The sequence below is a fragment of the Brassica napus genome, chromosome A9 (assembly GCF_020379485.1).
Source record: "Brassica napus cultivar Da-Ae chromosome A9, Da-Ae, whole genome shotgun sequence".
Classification (NCBI taxonomy): domain Eukaryota; kingdom Viridiplantae; phylum Streptophyta; class Magnoliopsida; order Brassicales; family Brassicaceae; genus Brassica; species Brassica napus.
In genome coordinates this window covers 7,193,078-7,217,601 of record NC_063442.1, presented here as the reverse complement: position 1 = coordinate 7,217,601, position 24,524 = coordinate 7,193,078, and the positions used below count along the sequence as shown (strand labels likewise).

Genomic DNA, 24,524 nt, shown 5'->3' with positions numbered 1-24,524 from the left:
CTACATAACAAAACGCGTACACTAGTATTAAACTCAAATGTAACGCAGTTGGTCGAGACGTCGTAAGCAGTGTCGGTGTGTGTCCTCTGCGTACGAAATAAGGGCACGAGCTGATTGAACATTCAAAAGGTCAAGCTACTTTTTGCATTTTTTTAGCGTCACCCAAATATTATCACAATATTTTAATAAGTCTCTTCTTGTTTTTGTTCGGTCCAATAATAATATTTCTCATCACAATGTTTTAATTCTTTTGTAAGTATGCATTCAGATTGAACCATACATAACACAAAAATTATATTAAACATAGTAAATAAAATTAAACTTATTAAAAAATGGACCCTGCTAGAGGAAATTATCTGTCATGTTTTCGGACGCCTCACGGATATAGATCCATGTTTTAAGGTTCATTTGCATATCCAAAAAAAAGTTTATTCTGTAGACTGCACTTCTCTTTAGAAATTAGTCTCGACCATTTTTATAGGCTCAAAATACCCCTAGATTAATAAGAGAAAAATAACTTTTCAAATTAAAGTTAAAACTTTTGGTCAAATAGAATACTTTTTTTTTACTTTTTGACATTTCTTTCTAATATATTAATTATTTATAAATACCATTTTTGAAATACACTGATATCTCACAAGAGCAAAATCGGATTTCTGATTCTTTAGCTAGGACGGCAAGATCATTCCATAGAGAGCTTCATTTTGTTGGTTGTTTTATTTCGGTTTGGTTACCCAGACCACATCAAGTTTGAATAATAAAATAGCTTTTCATTGTCAAAAATAAAAAAACATTGATATCCTCCAAAAATTCTCATCATTTCCGCTTAACAAAAACTACTATTATCATCAGTATCACTAACCAACATAAACAACCAAAATTAAATTCTATATGCATTTTAATTCAACTTTTACATCTTTTTTTTCCATTTCGTACACATAAAATTCGTTTATATTTACTCTTTAATTTCAGTTAAAAAATTCTTAATTCTTAGTAATACTTTTGTTTCATTATAAATGTAGCTAATGAGAATAGACTCATGAAGACTTCACGTGAAGTCTGTTTTCATAAAGAAATTTGAATATGACCTGTTTATGTTGTTTATGTATTATTTTGCTATGTTGAACTTGTTTAGCGAAAATAAAATGTTATGTTAAACTTATGAACTTAAAATTTTGTTATATTAAATATATAAGTTTTATTTTGAAACTTATTATGTTTAATATTGTGATATAATTTTGTATGTTATAGTTATAACTTTTTCTATAGTTTGCATATTAACATTATTTAAAGCTTAATACAATTTAGAGATCTTAATTTATTTTATTTTTTGGTGATCGTGATATAAAAGCATATAAAATTTATGTTTAATAGTAGTTTACAAAGTTACATATTATAATAATAAAAACATAAAAGTCATATTAATATTGCTTCCAAAAAAATTAAAATCAAATAATAATGAAAAATGTTACTGAAATTTGCTGGTGAAGTGTGCTGATGAAGTCTACTGATAAAATCTATCGCATCACATTTAGATATGTAATTTTTGGAAATCTGAAAAACAAATCTTTATATCCAAAAATATCAAAATAGCTTCAAATCTGAAAATATAATTCGAAACTAAAATTATTATAACTAATATATAAAATAAAAATTTCCTACTATAGCTTTTTGAGTTTATTTTCACAAAATAACATTCAAGGAGGAAAATGACCAAACTAAATTTTATTAAAGGATAAAAATACATTTATATACCATAGAGTTAACTAATCAAGATTTAAAATTAAGAGGTGGAGTTTTGAAGATAGGATTTTAACTTTTAAGATTTTTTTTTTTAAATTAAAAATTAAAAGTTAAAAATTTCAAACTAAAAAGGCTATTTTTGGTTATTTTAGTGCTATTTTAGCGACAAAACTTAAAAAATGACTATTTGAGAGAATTGTCATATATAAAACACGTATGTCCACATTGAGTTTGAATATATATGTTTACATGGACACACAACAGATAAAAAAATAAAAAAAATCTAAAGATACATATTTTATCTTTTAAAAGAAAAGTTCAAATCATGAAAGATTCGAGTTTTAGATAAAACGATAAGATAATCACACTGAATTGAATCTATAGCTTTATTATGATTGAACACATAAAAACATAAAAATATTAGTGAAAAGTGAAATCTTACTAATTTTGGTAGTCCATTTAGTAAATTATGGGTGAAATCTCCTAATAAAATCTGATACATTGTTTCAATTATGAGAAACATGCATATTTAAAACATTAAAATTGTTTCAAAACAGAGAAAAACTTTGAAACTAGAATTTTAACTAAAATTATAATTAAAAAAACAATTGCATTAAGGTGGATGATAGTTTTATTTGAATCTAACATAACAAACACAAAAATGCACATCTAAAATATATAGATCTACCTATTAGATGGACGATAAAAATCATGGAGTGAAAAATCAACAAAATAAAATAAAATTGTAAAAACGATAAAAGAAAAGATAAAAATTTGATCTAAAGTTTGATGTCTTCAAATTCAAAGAGTTTATAGATTTCATAGAGTTTTGAAGATATAAAACTAGAGTTTTATATACAGTCTAAGAGAGGGAGAAATGTGAAAAAAAAAATTAATATCAAAAAACAAAATATCAAAAAATTCGCATGAGTCTTCCACACCATGAGTTCTATGTAAAATCTGGTTTGCTTAAAGTTTTATTGGTTAATTTTTTTATATTCAAATTAAAGAAAAAAATTACGACTAAGTAAATAATTTTTGGTTTGGTAGACTTCTATATAAAATCTACTAAACAGAAAAATATGATTTAAAATCTATATTTTCATCTATTTTATAACTATTTGCATTTATTAAATTTTTATCTACATGATTAAAACCTATGTATATTTACACGAGTTCATTCTATTTTTCATCAAGATACTTTTTACAATTTTATGAATTATTTACAAGATCAAATTCAGAAATGGATTTATTAGAGAAGATTGTTTTGAAAACTTCATTGTTTCATACAAATTTCTTTAGGTTATAATCATAAACTTATATTTATGTTTTTTGTTTGATTATAAGGAGTTAGCTTCAATAGCCATTTAAGTTACTTTGCATTTGATCAAATATAAGATATATAATTGCATTCAAAATTAAAATATGAACTTTTTTTAGTAAATATTCTTTTAAAAGTCTTACTATTTTAGCAAAGGGACAAAACTCATGACTATTTTTGACTGAAAACTCATGATTATTATATATATATATATATACATACATGCTAACCCATGATTAATTATTATATATATATGCTGCCTAACTTCATATACTACAGTAATCAAAGTTTCATTATCAAAATTTCTATATACTAAATATTAGATGATTGAGAAAATGATTTAAAGATAAATTACATTAGGCTATATTCAAAAGTAAGGTAATACACTATTTTGGATTAGAAATTAGTTTTTTGAGTTTTGGTATAAAATCAAACGATTACATCACGGGTTGCACTTGCACATGAAGACAAAGTGCAATGGATGGTAGAGTATCCCCGCCGCAGTTTCTTATACATTATATAGCACGTTAGAAAATCTATTAAATTGACATAATTTCTCTTTTATTTTTGACATTGTGAAAAATAAAATAAAAAGCGAATTAATGGCGTTTACCCAATAAAAAATCGATGTAATTACAATTTTACATAAGAAAAACACTGTTTTTGGTGTGTGTGTGTTCTAAGGAAATTGGTTCGTATGTCAGTTAAAAAATCGTAATATGTTACAGTTTACTCTTTTAAAATGTGCTGAATCCTATATATTCATATTTTAGCATCATTTTGAACCAGCATCTAAACTAAATAACACTTAATTTTACATATTTTTGGGAACATTTGTAATATAGTTTTTTAAAACTAAGTTTTAACATTTGTAATATGTTAAAGATTCCAAAATCAATTCTATTTTATATATTATATAAGAATAAAAATATTATCACCAATCTCAACCATATGATTACGTTTTAACTACTACAAACTACCTAAATTGGGAGTTTTAGTGGTACTAGAGTCTTTTTCCGCGCTACGCGCGGATTATATATTTTAATTTGCTACATTTATGTTTTATTTGGTTAAATAATTGAAATTGACTTTTTAAATAAAATATATAATTTAAAATATATTTTACGTGCAATGGATATAATTTTATAGTAAAACAGTATGTCAACTATGCGAAAAATAAATTATATTATTTAAACTGTTCAGTAACTTAAAAATGTTAATCTACTGTTTAGAAAATTAATTACATTGGTTGACCATTTTCGAAAAATAGGATTGATATATTATGTAATACAGTTTTTTCTCTTCATAAAAGCAGTATTACAAAATGCATTATGTAATATATATTAGTTTTTTAGTTTCAAACAGAATATAATAAAAATTGCACTGCAAACTCAAAAAACAAAATTTCACTACTAACTCAGAAATATGATTTTTCTGTTTGGCTAAAACGATAAATTAGTGGTCATAGTAATTGTATGTTAGCAGTAAACTCAACTAATAACATCATACCGTCGAATTAATGTAGCAAGAAAATATATTTTCCTAGTAAAACAATATACTCAATTTTATTAATGTTTTTAGTAATCTTACAAAAGAATATAAAAACAGATGAATTTTAATAAATTGAATTTAAATTTTAAACTGTTTATTATATTTTTGGTCAAAGACTATTATATTTTTTAAAGAGTGGAGAATAAGAATATTATTTAATAAAAAAATCAATTAAAAAAACGTATTACATATATGTAAGAATGGCGTAAGATACATGAGAACATCATAAACACAGAGACATGTAGAAGATGAGACCAACCTCAACTCAGATTTCACATTATCCTTGTCAGTTTCCGCTACTTCGATAGGACCTTTGACCTCTAGAGTCAGACGAAGATCACAAAAGGGGACGTATTTCTACTTTCTACTTATGAGTAAGTCCACTTGAATATTTCCTTTTCATCATTCTTTTCTCCACCATCTGCAACTTCAGGCTTCTCTACTCTTTGTTTCCCACTCATCTCTTGTTCTCTTTGGTCTATTGATGGATTTCAGATTTCTTGACCTGGTAGAAGTAGTTACTTCTATGTTAAAAAAAAGTAGTAACTTCTGGTAATAATGATATTCATGCATTTTTTGTCTGAAGCCTTTATTAGTGTTTGAAAAAGTGTTACTATAGAATGATAGTTACAATTATGTGAGAACCGTAGTGATTGAGTCCGAAAAGAAAATGGTAAAGCAAGCTTTTTTTCTTGGTAGTATTGTAAGAGACTTTATTGGTGAATATAAAGAGTGGTAGTCACGTAGTTGAAGGGGTTTGGAGCCAGAAATCTAAAGATATGGAAGGACACCTTTACCTTTTAGGGGTGCTAGTGAGATGGTATGTCCTCTAATGTGGCTACCCTTGTCTTCTCTCTAGTCGATATAAGTGAGTCACCTCTACATCTACTGCAAGAAAAGTACAGTACATTTACATCAAGCTTGCTATATATTGAGCTCAATGACATAGAGAACTCAATGGTCCCAATTTCTTCACTTGTAAATTTTAAGGTCGAAAAGGTTGGCTCACTATTCCGGTTGGGGTCAGACTACATCGTTTCAGCGCCACAGTAGTAGTTGATGTGGTTGCAGTGATGCTCTACGTGGGCTGTTACCAGGTAAACAAATAATTAATTGAAGTTTTGCAGATCAAACTTGTATTCAACAACGTAATTGTTTGTCCTAAACGTAGCATGGACTTTTCATGATGCTCATAGACCATTCCTTTCAGAAACAAAAATCATCACTTATTTATGTCCTATTTGAATGGCTAATTCTGTCTGTCAAAAAAAAAAAAAAGAATGGCTAATTCTGTAAAGTTGGTAGCAAAACCTTTGGCAAGCGATTGGCTCGATATGAAATGTTAGTTCCTGGGAACGTCTAATACATAGATGCGCAAATAAAATCTTTCGATACTAATGTTCATTAAACAATATCATTCCATGCAAACGGTTCAAGGTTTTCTAAGAACACATATGTAGACATAGTTAGCTTTCGACTCGCTTTGAGACTCTTTCACCTCTTCTGAATCTTAGCAAGCACCTGGACTGAACACACATTAGAAAGATTTAATACAGATGTTGTGCCCCGGAGAAAAAAATGGAATGGGAAGAACCTCATACCGATTTCAAATGCATTTTCTAATTCAGCATCTTGTTTGACACTTTCAGATTCAGCATTTTAAGCTACAATGTAGAGGAGTTTGTTCTCTAAGCCTCTGAAAGCGCCATGCCGCTCCTGAATCTCAGCCAGTATCCAATATTTATTACCTGCACGCACGGAAGCAGAAAAACCTAACTTCAAGCACACGTAATAATTGTTTTGTTGCACAGGTGGTCATGCTATTGTCGAAACCTAAATACCAACCTGCCCTCTTACTTGCTCCATGATTACTTTCTGAAAAATATGCTCACTGTCTCCAGTTTCAATCAATCTATCCACCGTCTACACACATGAAAGGGTCATCATGGGCTAAATACTAATACAGAATTAATAGATTTAAACTGAGGAAGGCAGAGGTTTAAGTCCTTGCCTTTTCATCTGCTAGTTGAGAGTAACTACCATTGTCAAGAAGTAACACAACACCTAAAAATATCAAAAATGTATATATCAGTCATCATTACTGGGAATAGTTGAGACGTTAGACAGATTCCCTATTCAAAACCTGTAAACACACGCCTCTCTACAACTTCTCTGTATTCTTGCTGAATGTCATGGATCAGAGTCTACAGTGTACAATTTTAAAAGATTAGGATAACTTTCTCTGAGGGATTTGCTTTCGAGAATTTGTAGAACTACTTAAAACTTACTTTGAATCAAGAGATTAGAAAAACGTCACTTGGTTGTTGCCTAAACTCCCACGGATGGATTTCTTATCCAAGTAGAGAAGCTGGTGCTATGGATACATGTTTGATCCCATACCGAGCTTGGCAATAGCAAGTTGATAACCTATAATAAAACCAATACAACATAAGGAACATTAAAGTTAAAGATAAAAGTATGTAGATAGATATTAACCAGTGATCATTGATGTTGACACCGAGGTCTGAAGCTCTTCTAATGGTGTATGCGGAGGATCAAACAAAGGCAATCCACCAACGAATTCCCATGAACCACCAGAGATTTTTTTTTTGTTTTCTCTGGTACAGTCCGTCTTGCAACAGCTAAGGACCCTCAGTCCACGCAGAGTACACTTATCAATTGCAGTGGTCTTTCTTCCTTGTGTTGCAAAGATCGAGAATCTGAAAATCATCAAAAGAAAAAGTTTTTAAAGGTTTAAGTCATTGAAGAGAAGAAAAAATTATAAATTTTGAAGAAAGGTAAAACAAAATTAGTTCTTAGGTACCTGCTCTGGAGCTCCCTTTGCTTACTCGGTGCCAGTCTCCATTACCATCAATATATGTCGATGGGATTGAATCGGACGAAGTGAATCTCTTTAATACTCTTGCCTCTTTTGGGTCAGCAGAATTCACAGTAGCATCTTGATTCTGTAAATCACTCCTACGTATATATTTATCTAGTAAGACTAATGACCATCTTCTCTATGTATATACAAATGTCGCTAAAATTTTTTTTGTTTGATCATATCATGTATCAGAGTTTCAAGTGAATAAAACTGGAATCCACGTAATCAAATAAAGAAGTTTCGTAATGAACGACCAAATTTCATTGGGAAACATCCGGTAAGATGCCATATAGAGAAAGGGAGAATAACAAAAAAAAAAACAAAGAAGACGTAATACAATGGATTTATTGTTTACCTGCGAGCACCTTCTAGAATTTAGTTTCCACCATCAGTGATAAAGGCGGGCTTCAAGTCACCATGTTCATCTTCCCCTTTTTGGCTGTGAAGATATGATGTCGTTGGAATCTGTAGTATATAGACAGTAGCATAAGCCCACTGATCCCACTGGAGACAATCAAGTAAGACCATAGAAAAATACGGAGTTAGTTACTTAAAGGCATGCTGCAAAACACATTTAATTAGCAAAGAAGTGAATTATAAAGTACCTTCCAAATCTTCAGCACCAGTGATACTGTTTTTCATTCAATGAGCTGTGATTCAACCTATCCATAGAAACAAAAACAATGTGAGGCACACAATCATCAACACATCAGTTTAAAAAGCATTTAGCTGCAGGCACTGGCTTCTACTTTTCTTCACTGTAGAAAGTGAATTCTCAAAGCCCCAGTTAGCTGCAGGGGAAATAAATAAGACAAAATAACATATATATATACCATTGAGAGAAGCAAAAAGAAATTCATGGCACATATACGCATCAACATACCAGGCAATGAATCAGATTTCTCCGCATGTGACTCAGTAGAATCCTCGATAGGTTCCAAAATGACAACTTTTTTCTTCTTCTTATTGGTTGGGTCAAATGGTGCAAGCTGAGGATGAGTAAACAATTAAAACCATGGAATAAGACAAACAAATTTAGAAAGACCAAATTTTAACTTGAGCGCTATCGTAATATGAAAGGATGTCTTAGTGTCTTACATAACAATTACTTCTTACTCATCCTTCACCTCCTTCACTTTCAACTTAATGACATATGGTAAAACTTTTAAATATTGTTTTTGTTACCTTAGACCATTCCGGTCCCGTTATCGCAAACGAAGGGCTGAATATCTTCACCATCCGCCATTTTTCAATATATCTAGCTGATCGCATGAGCAGAAGAGACAAAATAATTATGCTTTTAAAATATGAAACTATTAATCATCGGGTAATCAAGAAAAAGGATCAGATTTCTTTCTTTTTTTAAAAGCACCGATGGTTGAATCAATTCGCATAACCAACACTATTAAAAAATCAAACACATTGGTCCAAATCTACAGACCAGAGTTATGGCCAGTTACATATATATAAATATTTGTCTTCTTCGATTCTTGAGATGCAAAAAGAGAAAGATACCAACATGTTCCTATAATAATCAACACACTAACATTACGATTGCTGAAAAAAAAATCTTCGACTGGTCATCGAATCCAAATGATCCACGACAGAATTTTCGAATTTTCTCTCACAATAAACATATTTTCCAAATTGATAAACAAAATAAAAAATAACATTTACCTGATGAATTTACGTATAGACGAAGAAGAGGACAAAGAGGCTCTCTGAAATGGGCGGCTATGAATTGGGTTTTTCAAAATGTATAGAAAACATAAGGAAACAATGAAGAAGACGAAGATGGAGGAGTGAAGCGAGACTTTATGAATTAGGCTATTTAGGATTTATGGGTTGAACTGAATTAGGAAAAGGTACGGTAGGAGGTGAAACGAATAATTAAGAATGGATCAAGAACATAAGTAAATGATCGAGCCACGCTCGTGATTAATTCAGAGAAGAAACGGTGGTTTGCAGGAGCGCAAGCGACAAAATTAGGATCGATCATCACCATTATCAAGGTTTAGGAAGAGCACGGTTGGAAAGGGATACAAAAATTCACCTTTGGAAATGTGTGTTTTAGGTGGGCCAGTGAAGAATTTTATCAGCCCATAGAAATGGCCTGCTTGAAATCTAGTCGTAAAAAAATTGTATGACATGGCAAAACAATGTTCTCTGATTGGTTAAATTTATTAAAAAACGTGGCATAGCTTAGAGGAGCTCATATATCCCTTTTAATATAGTATATAGATGCTTTAAGTTCAAGTCTAGATCATTTTTATCGAATAATATAAAAACAAAATCAGGTTTAAAATAGAAAGAGTAATCATAGAAAAATACAAAAAAGGATATGAAATCTGAGTAGATGCTGACTCAAAGGTTGGTCAAAACACAGCAAATGGAGATAATCATACACGTCATTCTGACTTGTTTTTCTCCTCCCAACTTGTTAATATCTTTAATATTCCTAAAATATCACAAAACAGAATAACACAGCTGTTCTTGACTCTCGATTTTTATTTTTATTTTATTTTGCTTCTAAGGACTAATTTATTTCATTATTTCCCAATTCAGGACTCTTAAATTTTGTCGATTTTGCTTAGATATTTTTATTATTGTAATGTTCTCTTTCCTTTAACATTTCTTCATTTTTAAGATTATCTTGTATGGTAGAATGAAGTGTGTTAGTTCATCACCGTGTGTTAGTTCATCACCACCATACGTTAAAAAAAGTTCATCACCCCCATATGTTAACCATTCTATACAAGGTTAATCCTACTATATAAAAGGAACTAAATTCAAGGTTTTTGAGACTATCCACCTCAGCCAAAATATTCTCATCCAAAAAGAATTAGAAATAAATGTCATTTAAAAGATAATTAACTAACATACAACTTTTGATATTTCTAGAAATTTCAAATTTGTAACTACTAATTTATTAATAGAATCATATATCTATTGAATTATGTTCTATTTTTAATCGTTAGACTTCAAGGGTAAATAAATTATTAATTTATAATATATATAGTTTATAACTTTTTATTGTAGTTATAAATTAAGAGAAAATAACCGGGGAGGGTGAAGAAGCTCATGTAAAATTATATAATTAAAATGGTAAAATGGTGAGTATGATGACGTGAATCTAAGAAAATTTGTTGTACAAATTATGGTGCTTTCTTCGTCCACTATAATGATTTAAAATAAAATACATATTCACATAAATAAGTCAATATTTGTTGTTTTTTTTGGTAAGATGTTAAGATTATCATTTTTTGAAAGGTTATACTGTTGTTTTTAAACAACTTATTACAGCAAGGAAACAAAAACAACCAACAACAACTCAAGGTAAAAAAAGTCTTAAGGAAGTCTTATACAAGAAAGATAAAAAGAAGTAAAGAAGAGGAGAAAGAAGAACTTGCCGGGTAAGAGAGGAGACGGTCACGCATCATACGGTCGAGAGAGACAAGGATGACTGATGAAGGTGAGGAGACAGCTGTGAACACACGAGCATTACGCTCTTTCCACAACAGGTAGATGGTTGACTGAAAGTAGAGCTTGATGACTGGAGTAGCATGCGTATCTGCGTTGACGCGAGGTTGATTGATCCAGGCTGCAATAGAGTGTAGATCAGCCGGAGGAGAAATCCAAACTTCAGCAGCAAAAGGCTCTCATATCAAGCGAGAGAAAGATCACTCAAAGAAGAGATGATAGTGAGTCTCTATTTCCAGATTACAAAGGACGCACGTTCCTGAGACATTTAACCTCCAACGCCTCAAGCGATCCTTGGTTGGCAGTCTTCTCCGCAAAGCCAGCCATGATATAAATGCATTATGTAGAATATGTTCCTTGAACCAAATAGTCTTGTGCCAATATTTGTTGTTGATAGTGTTTATATTCTTTTCTGACATTAGTATCTATATTTTTTAGTAAACTGATCCAAAGAGATTAATTTGTGGAGCTAACCAAACAATTACTTTGGAAAAAGTAATAGGTTGAATGATAGATGGCGTGCGTGCTTTTTCACATGGAAATCTGCACATATATTAAAATCGTAAGATTTGAATCATAAAGAAAATATAGTGTATATGACTGAAGTTGGTCCATTCTGAAACTAAAGATGGCTAAAATTCTTCTTTGTCAAAATGCATAGATGTGAATCTTATATGAATAGAGTTTCCATTGCTTATAACAGTGTAATAAACTCCGTGTGTAAAGGAGAAAAAATGTTATATAAGTGAAAACAAAAGTTATGATTTTTTTTCTTGTGCCTATAGGCTCTTTGCAATTTGAAGAAGAAAGAACATATTGTGTGAAAATCTTTGGTTCGGTCAAATTTTATCCAGTTGTTTATAAAACTGTTGTTATCTGATTTATGTAATTTTTCAGTGTTGATTTAAAAGCCCAAAAAACTCATCTATACTGACTTTTCGTTATTTTTTTTCTGTGATTTGAATTTAAAAAGAGATAAAACTTTCGATAAGTTATGTAAACTCAGAACAAGTATTTAGCTTTAGAAAGCATTTACATGTTTCAAACTTATAATATATACATATATAATGTTTAAAATTATGCATATAAAACATATGTAAAATGTGCCTGAATATGTTTCTCTTCTTTAATGTGTTAATCGTACTATATATAACATTATTTTAAAATTTCAAAAAGTTTATGTCACATACAAAAAACCATCAATAAAAAATATAATTCTCTATTTTTAACAAGAAAAATGAAAAATTATAAACATATAAATTTAAATTAAGAAAAAATAACATTGAAAAAACAAGAAGTTAATGTAAAAGAAAAAACCGACAAATAATATTACAAATAAAATAAATTTATAAGATACAATCCGCGCGAAGCGCGAAAAAAATCTCTAGTATAAAATAAATTAAACGAGAACAAATCAATCCACTTTATCTAGTTTTATCTTTAACTAAGTAAAAGTTTAATATAACTTTTGTCAAAAAAAAAGTTTAATATAACTATGTACAAGCCCGTATTTTTTTGAAATTAATGACCGATATCATTCAGAAAATATATATTTTCAAGTAATAACGGAAATAGTAAATGATGAATAAAAGAATCCGCGTCAAGAGATAAATTTAACAAAATACTAAATAAGATAGTTCAAGAGAAGAAACTCACACTTCCGAGCGTGTCGAACACGAACTTTGCTTTAAATGGTTACATGAGGAACACGTGCTGATATGAGCGCGTGATTGAGGTGAAACAAAGATTCGGAGAAGCGTGACATCTCTTTTGAACATAATTTCAGTTTGAGGACACAATGAAGTTAAGTTTGTGATCTAAGGACTTGAACTGTCTCCAAATCTGCAGGAAGGACTTTTTGATTGGATCAATATAAATACCTTCTTCATTCTCTTACATCTTCATCACAATTTACACAATACCTCGTTATTTTTTTTTCTTTAATTGCGTATCAGATTCCTAGCATCATGACTGTTCTTGTTGAACATTTCACCTCCGGTAACGCTTCATTTTTTTTTCTGAAATAGTAGAGATTGGTTAAAAAACAATCATTATCTATGTCATATGGCTAGATTAGTTTTGAACAATGATGTTAAGATACATAAACATACAAAAAACTCGTGTTTTCACCGTTCTGTATATTTAGTTATCGTTCATGCCAAAATAATAGTGATAATAACACTATTGCTCTCAGATTTTTGCCAAGATCATAAATTAGTTGTTTAATAAGTTTTTTTTCACAATATTGGATATCTTTTGAGAGTTCTAGACATAATAGACATATAATCAAATTGTTGCAGGGTAGATTAAGATCAGTTACACACAAAAATAGAAGACATATTTTTAATTTTTAATGTTGTGGTGACTATTATAGATTCAAGAATCGAGGAAAAGAAAATGAAAGATGAGAGGGATGATGAACTGTTGTGGGATGGAGGTTTAGTGGTTCCAAAATCTAAAGAAGCTGATGGATTTGATGCTCCTGATATCAATTTCTTGGGCCACTCTTTTAGGTTTGTTTGTTATCTTAATTTCTTTTCTGAGATAGTGTGATATAAATGGACATGAACGTTGCATCTGTCTTAATCAGTTACACTCTTTTTTTCTCTATCTAGGGATTATGAGAATGGTGCAAGCGAGAGACAGAAAGGTGTAGAGGAATTCTACAGGATGCAACACATTCACCAGACCTATGACTTTGTAAGCCAAAACAAATCTTATTTTTTACAATCTGACAAGGATTTTATATTTAAGTATTTAGTATTAGCTAAACTTATTTTTTTTGGAAATATTGGACAGGTGAAAGAAATGAGAAAAGAGTATGGAAAACTGAACAAAATGGATATGAGTATATGGGAATGTTGTGAACTATTGAACAACGTGGTCGATGACAGTGATCCCGATCTGGACGAGCCACAAATTCAACACCTTCTCCAATCCGCTGAAGCCATTAGGAGGGATTATCCTAACGAAGACTGGCTCCATCTCACTGCTCTAATCCATGGTACATGTCTTGTTCTGCTTTATCATAATGATATATAATTTATCATAATTATTTATATACACATGTTTGAAAATCTACCATTACATGTATAATATAATAGTTATTCACAAAATTGATGATTTGAACTGCAACTTGCCAATGATACTAGTAATATGAATTAGATAAACATTCACCTTACCCACGTAATAAATGTTGAATATGAAAAAGGTCAACAATTTCGACGATTTTTGTTTGTTTGTCTGTTGCCTTCTTTGTGGAATAAAACGTGTTATAATATAAGCTGTAAGTCTAATTTGTTTTGGTTGTATTCATATTGAGCATAAACATCTAAACCTTTACATAAAAAATAACTTATTTTTTAATACTCTGGCTTAGATTACATGCACAAGATAACTTTTATAATCTCGGGTCAAGTATTGGATTTTGAATTACTGCTGTTTTTATACAGATCTTGGAAAGGTTCTGCTTTTGCCAGAATTCGGTGGTCTTCCCCAGTGGGCTGTCGTTGGTATGTCTTAAACATGAATTATCATCTTACAAACTTTTATTGGGCTATTTTTTTTTAATAAGAATGTTAATGTCATTACTTGAATGATGAGTTGGATATAAGATTAACTTGATCCTATTCTGCCATTTTATTGGGCTATAAGTAGTCTAGAATTATATTTTCAATCATTCTGTAAAATAGCAACAAAATTGTACATAATTTTAAAACTTCCACTGGATTACAGGCGATACATTTCCAGTTGGATGCGCCTTTGACTCGGCCAATATCCACCACAAGGTACAGAATAAAATTACATTGTCTATTTGTAGTTTATTTCGGATTTTGTGAAAGAAAAGTTCGAAAAGTTTGTTTCTAAATTCTAACGTACACGAAGAATAAGTTACAGTCTTATTTGACATATTTCCACTATTATATTGCAGTATTTCAAAGAAAATCCTGATAATAGCAACCCAAAATACAACACCAAAAATGGAGTTTACAGTGAAGGATGTGGATTGGACAATGTTCTTATGTCATGGGGTCACGACGACTACATGTATTTGGTAACTACATTATTTTTATATTCTTCTTATTTGCTATGAGTGAACCTGATTAAAAATTACCAAAACTTACAATTTGATTGATTTGATAATTTAAAATAGGTGGCTAAGGAGAATGGCACAACTCTTCCTCACGCTGGTCTCTTCATTATTCGATACCATTCCTTTTATCGTACGTATTTAAATGTCAATCTTATATGGTCTCCACTCAGTAAATCAAGTATAGATATCAGCTGCTTTTTTCTAACATTCAAATAATCACGCAGCATTGCACAAGGCGGGGACCTACACACACTTGATGAGTGAAGAAGACAAGGAAGATCTCAAGTGGCTCCATGTATTCAAGTAGGAATATTTAAATATTTTTGATGTTATATCACGAATCTATAGTCTGTTATTCTAACTATTAAAATAAAACTGCAGTAAGTATGACCTATACAGTAAGAGCAAGGTTCAGGTAGACGTCGAACAAGTGAAGCCTTACTACATTTCACTTATCAACAAGGTAAAAACACAATATATATCAATAGAATGTGTAGTAGTGTAAAGATATATATATATATATATTATGGAATTTACTTGTTCTTTTCATTTTTACTTTGAATATAATGTCTATATATATGTTTTTTGTATTTGCAGTATTTTCCGGCAAAACTAAAATGGTGAACGATAAAAACTGGGAGAGCATTTATTATATTTTACTTGGAGGATGAGATCGAAGATGGATGAGTTTCTGTTGTATAATTCGAAAGATTAATCTTATCTAATAAAAAGTTTATGATGTTCATTCTTGTTTTTCCTGTCGATCATTTTAAGAATCATGTTGTATGCAATAGCATTTTATCAAAAAATAAAAATCAAATGATATTTCGCCATCAACCACAAAAATACAGTTGGAGACTACAATAAGATACTAATATACTCCTCCACATTCAAACATCTTTTAATAATAGGCGGTTTCATTCACAAATCTTTGGACCATGTGAATTGGTAAGAGATATTGTTTAAAGTTTCCACTGAAAGCTAAGGGTTATCCCTCTGTCACTTCACAATATCACTGCAGGACAACACAATCATTGAAATTTGGTTTCATATGTCTAAAGTTTGAACCACTAACGACATTATATTGTTGTCTTGTGAAAGTTCTTATGTAAAAACTTTGTTATGCTTTTGGTTTAACATATATACAATTTAGAAAGTTCGAGAGGACTAGAAGACTGTGTTTGTTTAAAATAAATTATTTATCATAAGAAAAAGAAAGGGGAACATAAGTGAGAACTGACTCATTCTTTTATATCCATTTTGCACTACACAAGTACCATTGAAAGCATGAAAGAAACAAAAACAGTTTATTATTTTTCTCAATTCGAATCGGACAAAAGAGTGAAGTACAAATACAAGAGTGTAATGAAATGGAAGCAAACCCTTTTCAATGGGCTTTGTCCATGAGTTGTATAGGTGAAAGTATGTTGGCCTTGCTAGTCTCGACAATGCAACCATTCATGACCATTTCCTCGAGCATGAAATGAGCTTTCTCCAGATGGAACATTATGTCAAGCTCACACTGTTTGCATGAAATTTCCAAATACAACATGATCACAAAAGAGGAGACAAAAAACCAGACAAAGTTAATTCACTACTAAACTTACCACATTTCCAAAATGCTTGTCCATTGTCTCAACCAAAAGATGTATGAACTCTAGAATGGCCAGCTCGTTCTACGACAAGACTCGTGATTAGAAATCTCAGCAAGCAAACAAACAAACAAACTCATTTGCATTTGATTAGGTATAACTTACTTCATCATCATCAACACCAACCATGAAAAACAGAGATGCGTAACGTCTGTAGACGATCTTGTAGTTACGATGCTCCACAAATGAACACTGTTTATTACATAACCAATGCAACAACATATGTTAGGATGATCTAGAAGATATGTGCTCTCAGTAATTAATTTGATTCTAATTGGTGATTTATCGAATTAGTATCAATTGACTTATGGAGACGCGATTAGAATCAAATAAACGATCCATCTGATCGAAATTGGAAGAGAAAGAGGAGGGGGCGGTTAACCTGCTGGTCGTTGCGAGCGAGGCATTTACGAACGATCTCGCCTTCGAGAGCTCGACGTTGCTCGAGAGTGAGCCATTCGTAGTACTGAGCGAGACGAGTCTGGCCTTGCTTATTCACCATTAATATGAACCTTATTCCCATCTTCCCTTTCTGCGTGCGTTTTTCAGATCTTTCGATTTCTACTTCTTCTGGGGATACACAAGTCAGCACTTTTTGTTAATAATAAATTTTATTGTTTTTTAGGTAGGAAAAATTAAACTAGCAGAGTAAAGTAGTAACAATAAAATTGATTTTTATATTTTTAATATTCTATAGTCAAAATATGTCGAATTTATAATTTTTATATTTTTATACAATTACAACCATATAATAATCGAATATTCTAAATACAGTATAATTTCGTTATTTGATGTGCATCAATTCGTTTTAGTTTATTTTTAACAAATCCAAATAGACTAATTTTAACATGTCTTTCACTTGTCAAACTTTTTTTTATCAATTTTTTTAATATAAATGAGTTTATGTTTTTTATTTTATTTTTGTAATTACTAATATATTATATTTTTTTTAGATATGAACCAATTACCAAGAAAATGAAACAATGAACTAAGACATGTAGCTAATATACCTCGGTTAGTTTTTTTTTTTTTTTTTTTTTGTAAAAGGGCATAATATACCTCGGTTAGTTTTGTTTTAGAATTGGTGCTGTTAATTTTATTATAGAATTTAACCGTTGGTTGATAGAAATTTTTTTTAATCACGACATAATATTATATTTTAGTTATTAAAATATCTCAATTTATATTATCTTAATTATGTAACTATGTATAATAGTCTTAGTTGACTAAAGCTATTAGTTTATTATGTTTATATTAAAAAAATTTGTTTATTAAAAGTATTCGTTGAGAAAAAAAATTAGTTTTAGTATTTTTTTTTAGTATCTATTTTGTTCTTTGAGATTATGTTTCAATAGGAAAAAAATATTTATTTTAAAATATTATGCTTTTCTTTTGTCAAGTTACCTTTTTATATATGTGATTTGAAAACCAATATAAAAAGTATACTGAACTAAAAAATCAAAAGAAGATTATCAGAAAAATGTTAATAATGGCATTAATTATACTCTCTCCGTTTTTTAATATAAGTCGTTTTAGAATTATCACATAGATTAAGAAATCATTAATTTTTTATATTTTCTAAACAAAAAGCATCATTAATTATTTACCTAACCACAAATCAACCAATAACAAAATAAAAAGTATATTATCATTGATCATATAACATTAAGTGTTAATAAATTTTACATAAAAAACTGAAAACGTCATGTAATTTGGAACATAAAAAATTCTCTAAAACGACTTATATAAAAAACGGAGGGAGTATTTTTTATAATTCATTTAAGACATCATTGTAATTAATAATTCTAATAGTTAACGTGAAATAAATACATAGAAAACTGAATTCTCAAATAATATTATAGATATATATTTATTAATAAATGATATTTTGTAAAATTAGTATTTTTGAATTAAATCATGTTTTAATCATGTGGCTATTTATTTTTTGTTTTTGGCCTTTGTATAGAGGAAGAATTCAGACCAACGAAAATAAAAAGAAACACAAAATAGATAATAAAAGAAGATGAGCAACGAAGAACCACATGCCAACCTTGTGGTTCCCGCGTTTAAAACTGAGAAAGTGGCTAAAACGCAAACTCAGAATGGCCTCGGTACCGTTTGGCGTTTCGGTGGAACCGTTAAGGCCGCGAAAGCCTCGACCTTAACGCTGAGAGGCGTTATCTACATGCTGTTCGACAACTGCAGCAGGGACGTCAAAAAGACAGTTTTGCCACTCGGCCATGGAGATCCTTCCGTTTACCCTTGCTTCCGCACCTGTATCGAGGCTGAAGACGCCGTCGTCAACGTCCTCCGCTCAGGCAAAGGCAACTCTTATGCTCCTGGAGCTGGGATTCTCCCGGCCAGAAGGTAAAATAAATACAATCACTATTCCCATCAACACAGTCAAGTATAATCTTGAAATTGACTTTGAAGATCCTATATTTTAGTATTTTTATAAATAGATCCGATAACTTTTTTAAAAAGTATTGATTCATCCACATTTGGTTGTTATGAATAGAGCCGTGGCCGAATATCTGAATGGAGATCTTCCAAACAAGTTAACGGCGGACGACATCTTACTGACCGCTGGATGCAACCAAGGGGTAGAGATCGTATTCGAATCGTTGGCTCGACCAAACGCAAACATCTTGCTCCCACGTCCCGTTTTCCCTCACTACGACGCTCGTGCTACTTACAGTGGTCTCGAGGTTCGCAAGTTCGATCTTCTTCCCGACAAAGAATGGGAGATTGATCTCCAAGGCATCGAAGCCATTGCAGACGACAACACTGTGGCCATTGTTGTAATTAACCCAAACAACCCATGTGGAAACGTCTACTCTCACCACCATCTCCAAAAGGTCCGAAACTTGGGAAATTCTCATAGATATCACATTTATAGTACCAGTTTTTATATATACATTAATCATTTTTATCTTCACTTTTACTTATATCCTTATGGTTAACTCATCTAGACTTAGGGTTTAAAATTGAGGAGTGGGTTAAGGTTTTGAAATGTGAAATTTAAGATTCTAATAAATATATAAATAAATTCTTAAAAAATTTAAAAAAATTTAAAAAAATAGTTTCAAACATAATTTTTGACATTTTCAAAATAAATAATTCAAAAAAATCAAAAAAAAATTCAAAATTTTTTTTATAAAAAAGTTCGAATTGAAAAAGTATTATTCGAAAACATATTTTTTTTATTATTTTATTATTTATCTATTTAAATAATGATTTATTATATATATAAAGAATAAGGGTATAAGAGTCTTTTACCACTTAATAAAGAATGTATTTTTGAAAATGTATTTTTAGTGGTGATAAAGATGAAAAGTGGTACCTTGAAAATGGTAAACATGAAATTTTCCCCTGAAACTTCTTATAAATACTTATTATTTGATGTATTATTAATTCAAAAATAAGAATGTAAGTTATTGTTTATGTTCGCAAAAAAATTAAATCAAACATACAACTATATATATATGACAAAGCTTTCGATCAAAGTATATATGTTCACTATATTGTTAAAAAAACTCACATAATAGAAATAATTTAGAAAATATTTTTATACATATATTTTTGCTTGATTAATATTTAATTATTAATTATTTATCTCTTGATCTTTTAACTTTTATAATAAAAGTGTTATATGTGGATAACAACACAGTATATATAACAATTATCTTATTTTTAATATATAATTTTTTATGTTTGACAATTTTATTATATTAATTTATAATCAATTATCTAATGTAACATATAAATCTGATATTATAAATATAAATTCGTTTTTAATTACAAAATAAATTATATATAAATTTTTTTAAGGGTATCGACTTTAACCTCTCTAACTAAGTGAGAGCTCGGATGCGAAAAATTACTTCGCAAATAATAGTACAAGAAATAGATATTAAATGTAACAAAAGTAGATTAAAATCTTAATTTATGAAAATTATTTTAACTACTAGATGAATTTTATATTGGTTAATTAAGATTTGAATAAGTTTTATACTATGAAAAATGTATATGTTTTTAAAGAATGTAAAATAAATTTTTTGAAAGAATGTTAAATTAATTCAAGCAAAAAATCTGTTTTAAGCTCTGTTTTACTTTGGAATTGAAATTTTTCTTAAAATCAAAAGTTAAGCTTCAAGTAGCTATTGAGTGGCAAACCAAGTGGCTAACCCTCCCATGTGCGCCTTGTCACGGACGGATGAGAGCCTGTTGCGAACATTCTTATCAACCATTTTGATTAGTTGAGCCGGTGACATTGGTCTTTCTCCATGCCTACATTGGTTTCAAAGAATGTAAACTTGATACTAAATTATTATTGTAAATATTTATTGACACTTTTAGGTCGCAGAGACGGCTCGGAAGCTGGGAATAATGGTGATCACAGACGAAGTGTACAACCAGACTATATTCGGAGACAATACTTTCGTACCAATGGCCAAGTTTGCATCGATTGTCCCTGTGTTGACCCTGGGAGGCATATCTAAAGGATGGGTTGTTCCTGGATGGAAGATTGGCTGGATCGCCTTGAATGATCCCGAGGGAGTTTTCGAGTCCACCAATGTCTGTTTTGCTGCTTGCTAATTCTTCATCGAATCCTCCCTTAGCTGCTCTCTAACAAGTAATCTTGATATGTGTTTATGACAGGTGGCTCAGTCCATCAGACAGAATCTTGAAATAACTCCTGACCCTTCCACTATAATTCAGGTTTGCGAATTAGTATATGATGAAGAGGAAGTTTGATATATGTGATTGGCGCGTGACCCAACGCGCCCCCAAAAGTTTTCTCTCAACCCTAATCACCCTCGTTCTCGAATCGTCGACTTCATCCAGCCTCTCCGGCGCCGTTAGGCGGTGTGAGAGGGCCACATTCATCCCGCGAAGTCCATCTCCACCTCTTCCCTCTGCTGCTACCCTCTTCGTCTATCCTCCTTGCTCGGTCTTCTGGATCTGTAGAATCTCTTCCTCCGGATAATCGGGTATCAGAGGCGTCTCTGGTTCCTCTGGAACTCCAGCGAGGCTAGTCAAGTCCGGGTTAGCATAGGGAGCCTTGGGTCTTCCGGTAGACGCTGATTGCGCTCGATCTGGGTCAGATCTGAGATCCGAGACACGCCGGAGCAACGGACGCGTCGCTGCTGTCCCCGTTCCTGTCTTGCTCCAGTCAGCTTCCTCTATCGACTTGCTCCAAGGTTTCGTAGAGCTCCTCCTCTCAGTCTGAGTGAACTGTGGTAGCGAGGTGTACCACTGAGGACCTCTGTCTCTTAGTCCAAGAATCAACAACCATGACGGTCTTGCGGTAATCGTTTGGCTCCTCTTCTTGTTCCCGATCTTTGTTTAGTAGGGTTTTGAGGACAACCCGAAGTCAAGGATTCACCTGCATCTAGCCGGAGCCTTCATCTACCAGTTGAGTCGTCTGTTTTCAAGGAGCTTCTATACTCCTTCCGTGCTTCATTCCCGTGTTTCCTTTGCTCCGACAGCCTCTCTGATGTAACATCGATGTCTCTGCCGTTCTTATGTGTCGCGTGGCCGGAGGGAGCCAGTTTAGACCGCCTACGCTTGACCGTAACTTGGGCTTCATTTTCTGCGGTATTGACTCGGGATTGCTTCTGTGTACTCTGTCGAGATAGCTAAGGTTTGATCGGTCGACGTCCTCCTCCAGTGGTGCGCCGGGGTGTTTGCCAGCCACCGCCGTTGAAGCCTGCTGGAGCCACTTCGGTGAGTGTTCGGCTGCAAAGCTCTAAAAGCTATTCTCTTGCTTGCTGGTCAATCCTATAAGCAAGAAGTGCATTGGTTTAGGGAGTTTAAATTGTTGTTTTTCTTGTGCTAGTTTAATCTATTAACTTCATGCTTTCCATTGTTTGGAAGTTTGGACTTAATTCTTAGATTCTTAGGGATTTTTTTAAACTTTTTGCGGTCCTTAAGAATCAAATTAGCTGTCAAAGCAAGCTATGGCTGCAAGTTTCTTGTAACCAAATCATCATTCTTAGTAATGAAATTTACAATTTAGCAAAAAAAAAAGAATTAGTATATGATTATAGAGTTGGTTTGGTTGTTTAGTTAACTAGTTCCTCGGATTCATGATGTCAGGCTGCACTTCCTGAGATCCTGGAGAAAACGGATAAAAGTTTCTTTGCAAAAAAGAACAAGATACTCAAACATAATGTTGACTTGGTGTGTCATTGGCTCAAGGACATCCCCTGCGTCATCTGTCCCAAGAAACCCGAGTCTTGCACTTATCTATTGGTAAAAACTTCTATAACCAGACAAGTCTAAAGCTGTAGTCTATTAGAGTGCTGATAGGAACACTTTCTCATATTAGACTTGATGTATCCATTTTCACTTACTGTAGACAAAACTGGAACTCTCGTTGTTGGAGGATATCAAAGATGACACTGATTTCTGCGTGAAGCTGGCTAGAGAAGAAAACCTCGTGTTTCTGCCAGGTAAAGCAAAATGAAATCAAGAAACATTGATATTGATATTGGTTCTTATACTGAGATGGATTCATTTGTGGGGGATGTTTTTTTTTTTTTTGCAGGAGAGGCTTTGGGGTTGAAGAACTGGATGAGGATAACCATCGGAGTGGATGCCCATATGCTCGAGGATGCACTTGAAAGACTCAAGGGTTTCTGTACACGTCATGCCAAGAAGACATACATAAACTGAGCCATTTCAAGCTTTGAAACTGAGTGAAATTAATATTGGAGTATAAGACACTACACGCCCCAAAAAGGCGTCTGATGTATTTGTGATGTTTCATGCATGCTTTTCCATTTTGATTTCTACAATAATATGTGTAAAAACATATTTTCATTTTTCAGTTACAAAATGAGTCATTTTATATTGGATAGACACTTTCTACTTATAAATCTCTTATATATTATTTGAGAAACATTATAACATTTTTTTGGTAGCCACGTGTCATCATTAAGATGATTTTTGTAATCTTTAGAAAAATAAGCCAGTTCATCTAAATATAAATTATATTTTTTTATTAAATTAACAATCAAATTACTTAGTAGTGTACAAAAAATTATTCTCAATTATTTTCTTAAATAAAAACTACAGAACTACCCATAATATACCAAAAATTTAGGTAGAAACTTTATTATTGTGCTTAATACTGGCATGATCAAAATTTGATCCATAGTTTTTAAATCAAAACAAATCAATATATTTAGTTTGGCTTATTTTTAATTTGATTGAGTATAGAATACTAAAATTGAATTGATTTTTGTTCATTTAGTTTTTTTTCATCCAAACCAAGAAATGGAACAAACAAAATTTATTCAATTTTAACCGAATTTAAATTATAATATCAAAATTTAAGTTATCTTTGGTTTTAAAAAATTAAAACTTGATTTGTCCAATAGCTGAATTAAAAAAACTTACATTTTAATTTATTCTGAATAAGTTCAGTAAAAATAAACAGATTTCCAAGAATATTATATAACCAATATGAACCTAAGAGAAATTATCAGTTGTAACGTGTAAGAGTTTTTAAAACAAAAAAATATTATAATAATTTAATTATGTTGTGTAAGACCAAAAACAGTAATACAGTAACATGTGTCACTTGAAGTTAATAACCGATCCTTAAAAACTCCACAGTAAAAACTTTTATATACTCTCTCGCCAATATTAGTTATTTTTTCTTTTTTCTTAAACGGTAAGAATTCATTTAAGAGCTTACCGATGGAACTGCTCTAAGAAATCACAACCTTATAACATTAATAATAATAATAATTTTTAAGAGAAATTTTCACCAATATCTATATTATTATT

The 24,524-nt window shown here is 31.2% G+C and overlaps 3 protein-coding genes and 2 long non-coding RNA genes across 7 annotated transcripts; 2 read left to right on the top strand and 3 right to left on the bottom strand.

The window, feature by feature from the left end:
* Positions 1–4,784: 4,784 nt before the first annotated feature.
* LOC125577795 lies at positions 4,785–6,540 on the bottom strand. Its single transcript, XR_007316185.1, has 4 exons — positions 6,461–6,540; positions 6,217–6,363; positions 5,413–6,141; positions 4,785–5,120 (listed from the first exon to the last, which is right to left on the bottom strand). It is a non-coding gene; the product is annotated as an uncharacterized LOC125577795 (long non-coding RNA).
* Positions 6,541–6,620: 80 nt separating this feature from the next.
* LOC106450127 lies at positions 6,621–10,151 on the bottom strand. Of its 3 annotated transcripts, XR_007316184.1 has the most exons (11): positions 9,177–10,150; positions 8,685–8,761; positions 8,383–8,488; positions 8,249–8,290; positions 8,105–8,161; positions 7,855–8,003; positions 7,440–7,594; positions 7,112–7,335; positions 6,904–7,042; positions 6,759–6,819; positions 6,621–6,679 (listed from the first exon to the last, which is right to left on the bottom strand). It is a non-coding gene; the product is annotated as an uncharacterized LOC106450127 (long non-coding RNA). The 3 variants fall into 3 exon arrangements; XR_007316183.1 differs by having other exon boundaries at positions 8,105–8,290; positions 9,177–10,151; XR_001289376.3 differs by lacking the exon at positions 8,249–8,290 and having other exon boundaries at positions 9,177–10,149.
* A 2,595-nt stretch (positions 10,152–12,746) lies between these two features.
* Positions 12,747–15,909, top strand: LOC106447112 (inositol oxygenase 2-like). The gene is made up of 11 exons (XM_013888972.3): positions 12,747–12,977; positions 13,354–13,492; positions 13,595–13,679; positions 13,779–13,983; positions 14,432–14,491; positions 14,715–14,767; positions 14,911–15,033; positions 15,133–15,202; positions 15,297–15,375; positions 15,454–15,535; positions 15,670–15,909. Exons 1-11 carry the CDS (start codon positions 12,947–12,949, stop codon positions 15,694–15,696), a joined length of 954 nt encoding a protein of 317 aa, XP_013744426.1. The 5' UTR covers positions 12,747–12,946; the 3' UTR covers positions 15,697–15,909.
* Positions 15,910–16,298: 389 nt separating this feature from the next.
* LOC106450129 (AP-4 complex subunit sigma) lies at positions 16,299–17,341 on the bottom strand. Its single transcript, XM_013891785.3, has 4 exons — positions 17,107–17,341; positions 16,830–16,916; positions 16,680–16,748; positions 16,299–16,594 (listed from the first exon to the last, which is right to left on the bottom strand). Exons 1-4 carry the CDS (start codon positions 17,245–17,247, stop codon positions 16,460–16,462), a joined length of 432 nt encoding a protein of 143 aa, XP_013747239.1. The 5' UTR covers positions 17,248–17,341; the 3' UTR covers positions 16,299–16,459.
* Positions 17,342–18,661: 1,320 nt separating this feature from the next.
* On the top strand, positions 18,662–23,589 carry LOC106447113 (S-alkyl-thiohydroximate lyase SUR1-like). The gene is made up of 7 exons (XM_013888973.3): positions 18,662–19,091; positions 19,243–19,582; positions 21,084–21,302; positions 21,387–21,446; positions 22,827–22,982; positions 23,089–23,182; positions 23,278–23,589. The coding sequence occupies exons 1-7, from the start codon at positions 18,748–18,750 to the stop codon at positions 23,403–23,405; spliced, it is 1,341 nt and encodes a 446-aa protein (XP_013744427.1). The 5' UTR covers positions 18,662–18,747; the 3' UTR covers positions 23,406–23,589.
* The last annotated feature ends 935 nt before the right edge of the window (positions 23,590–24,524 follow it).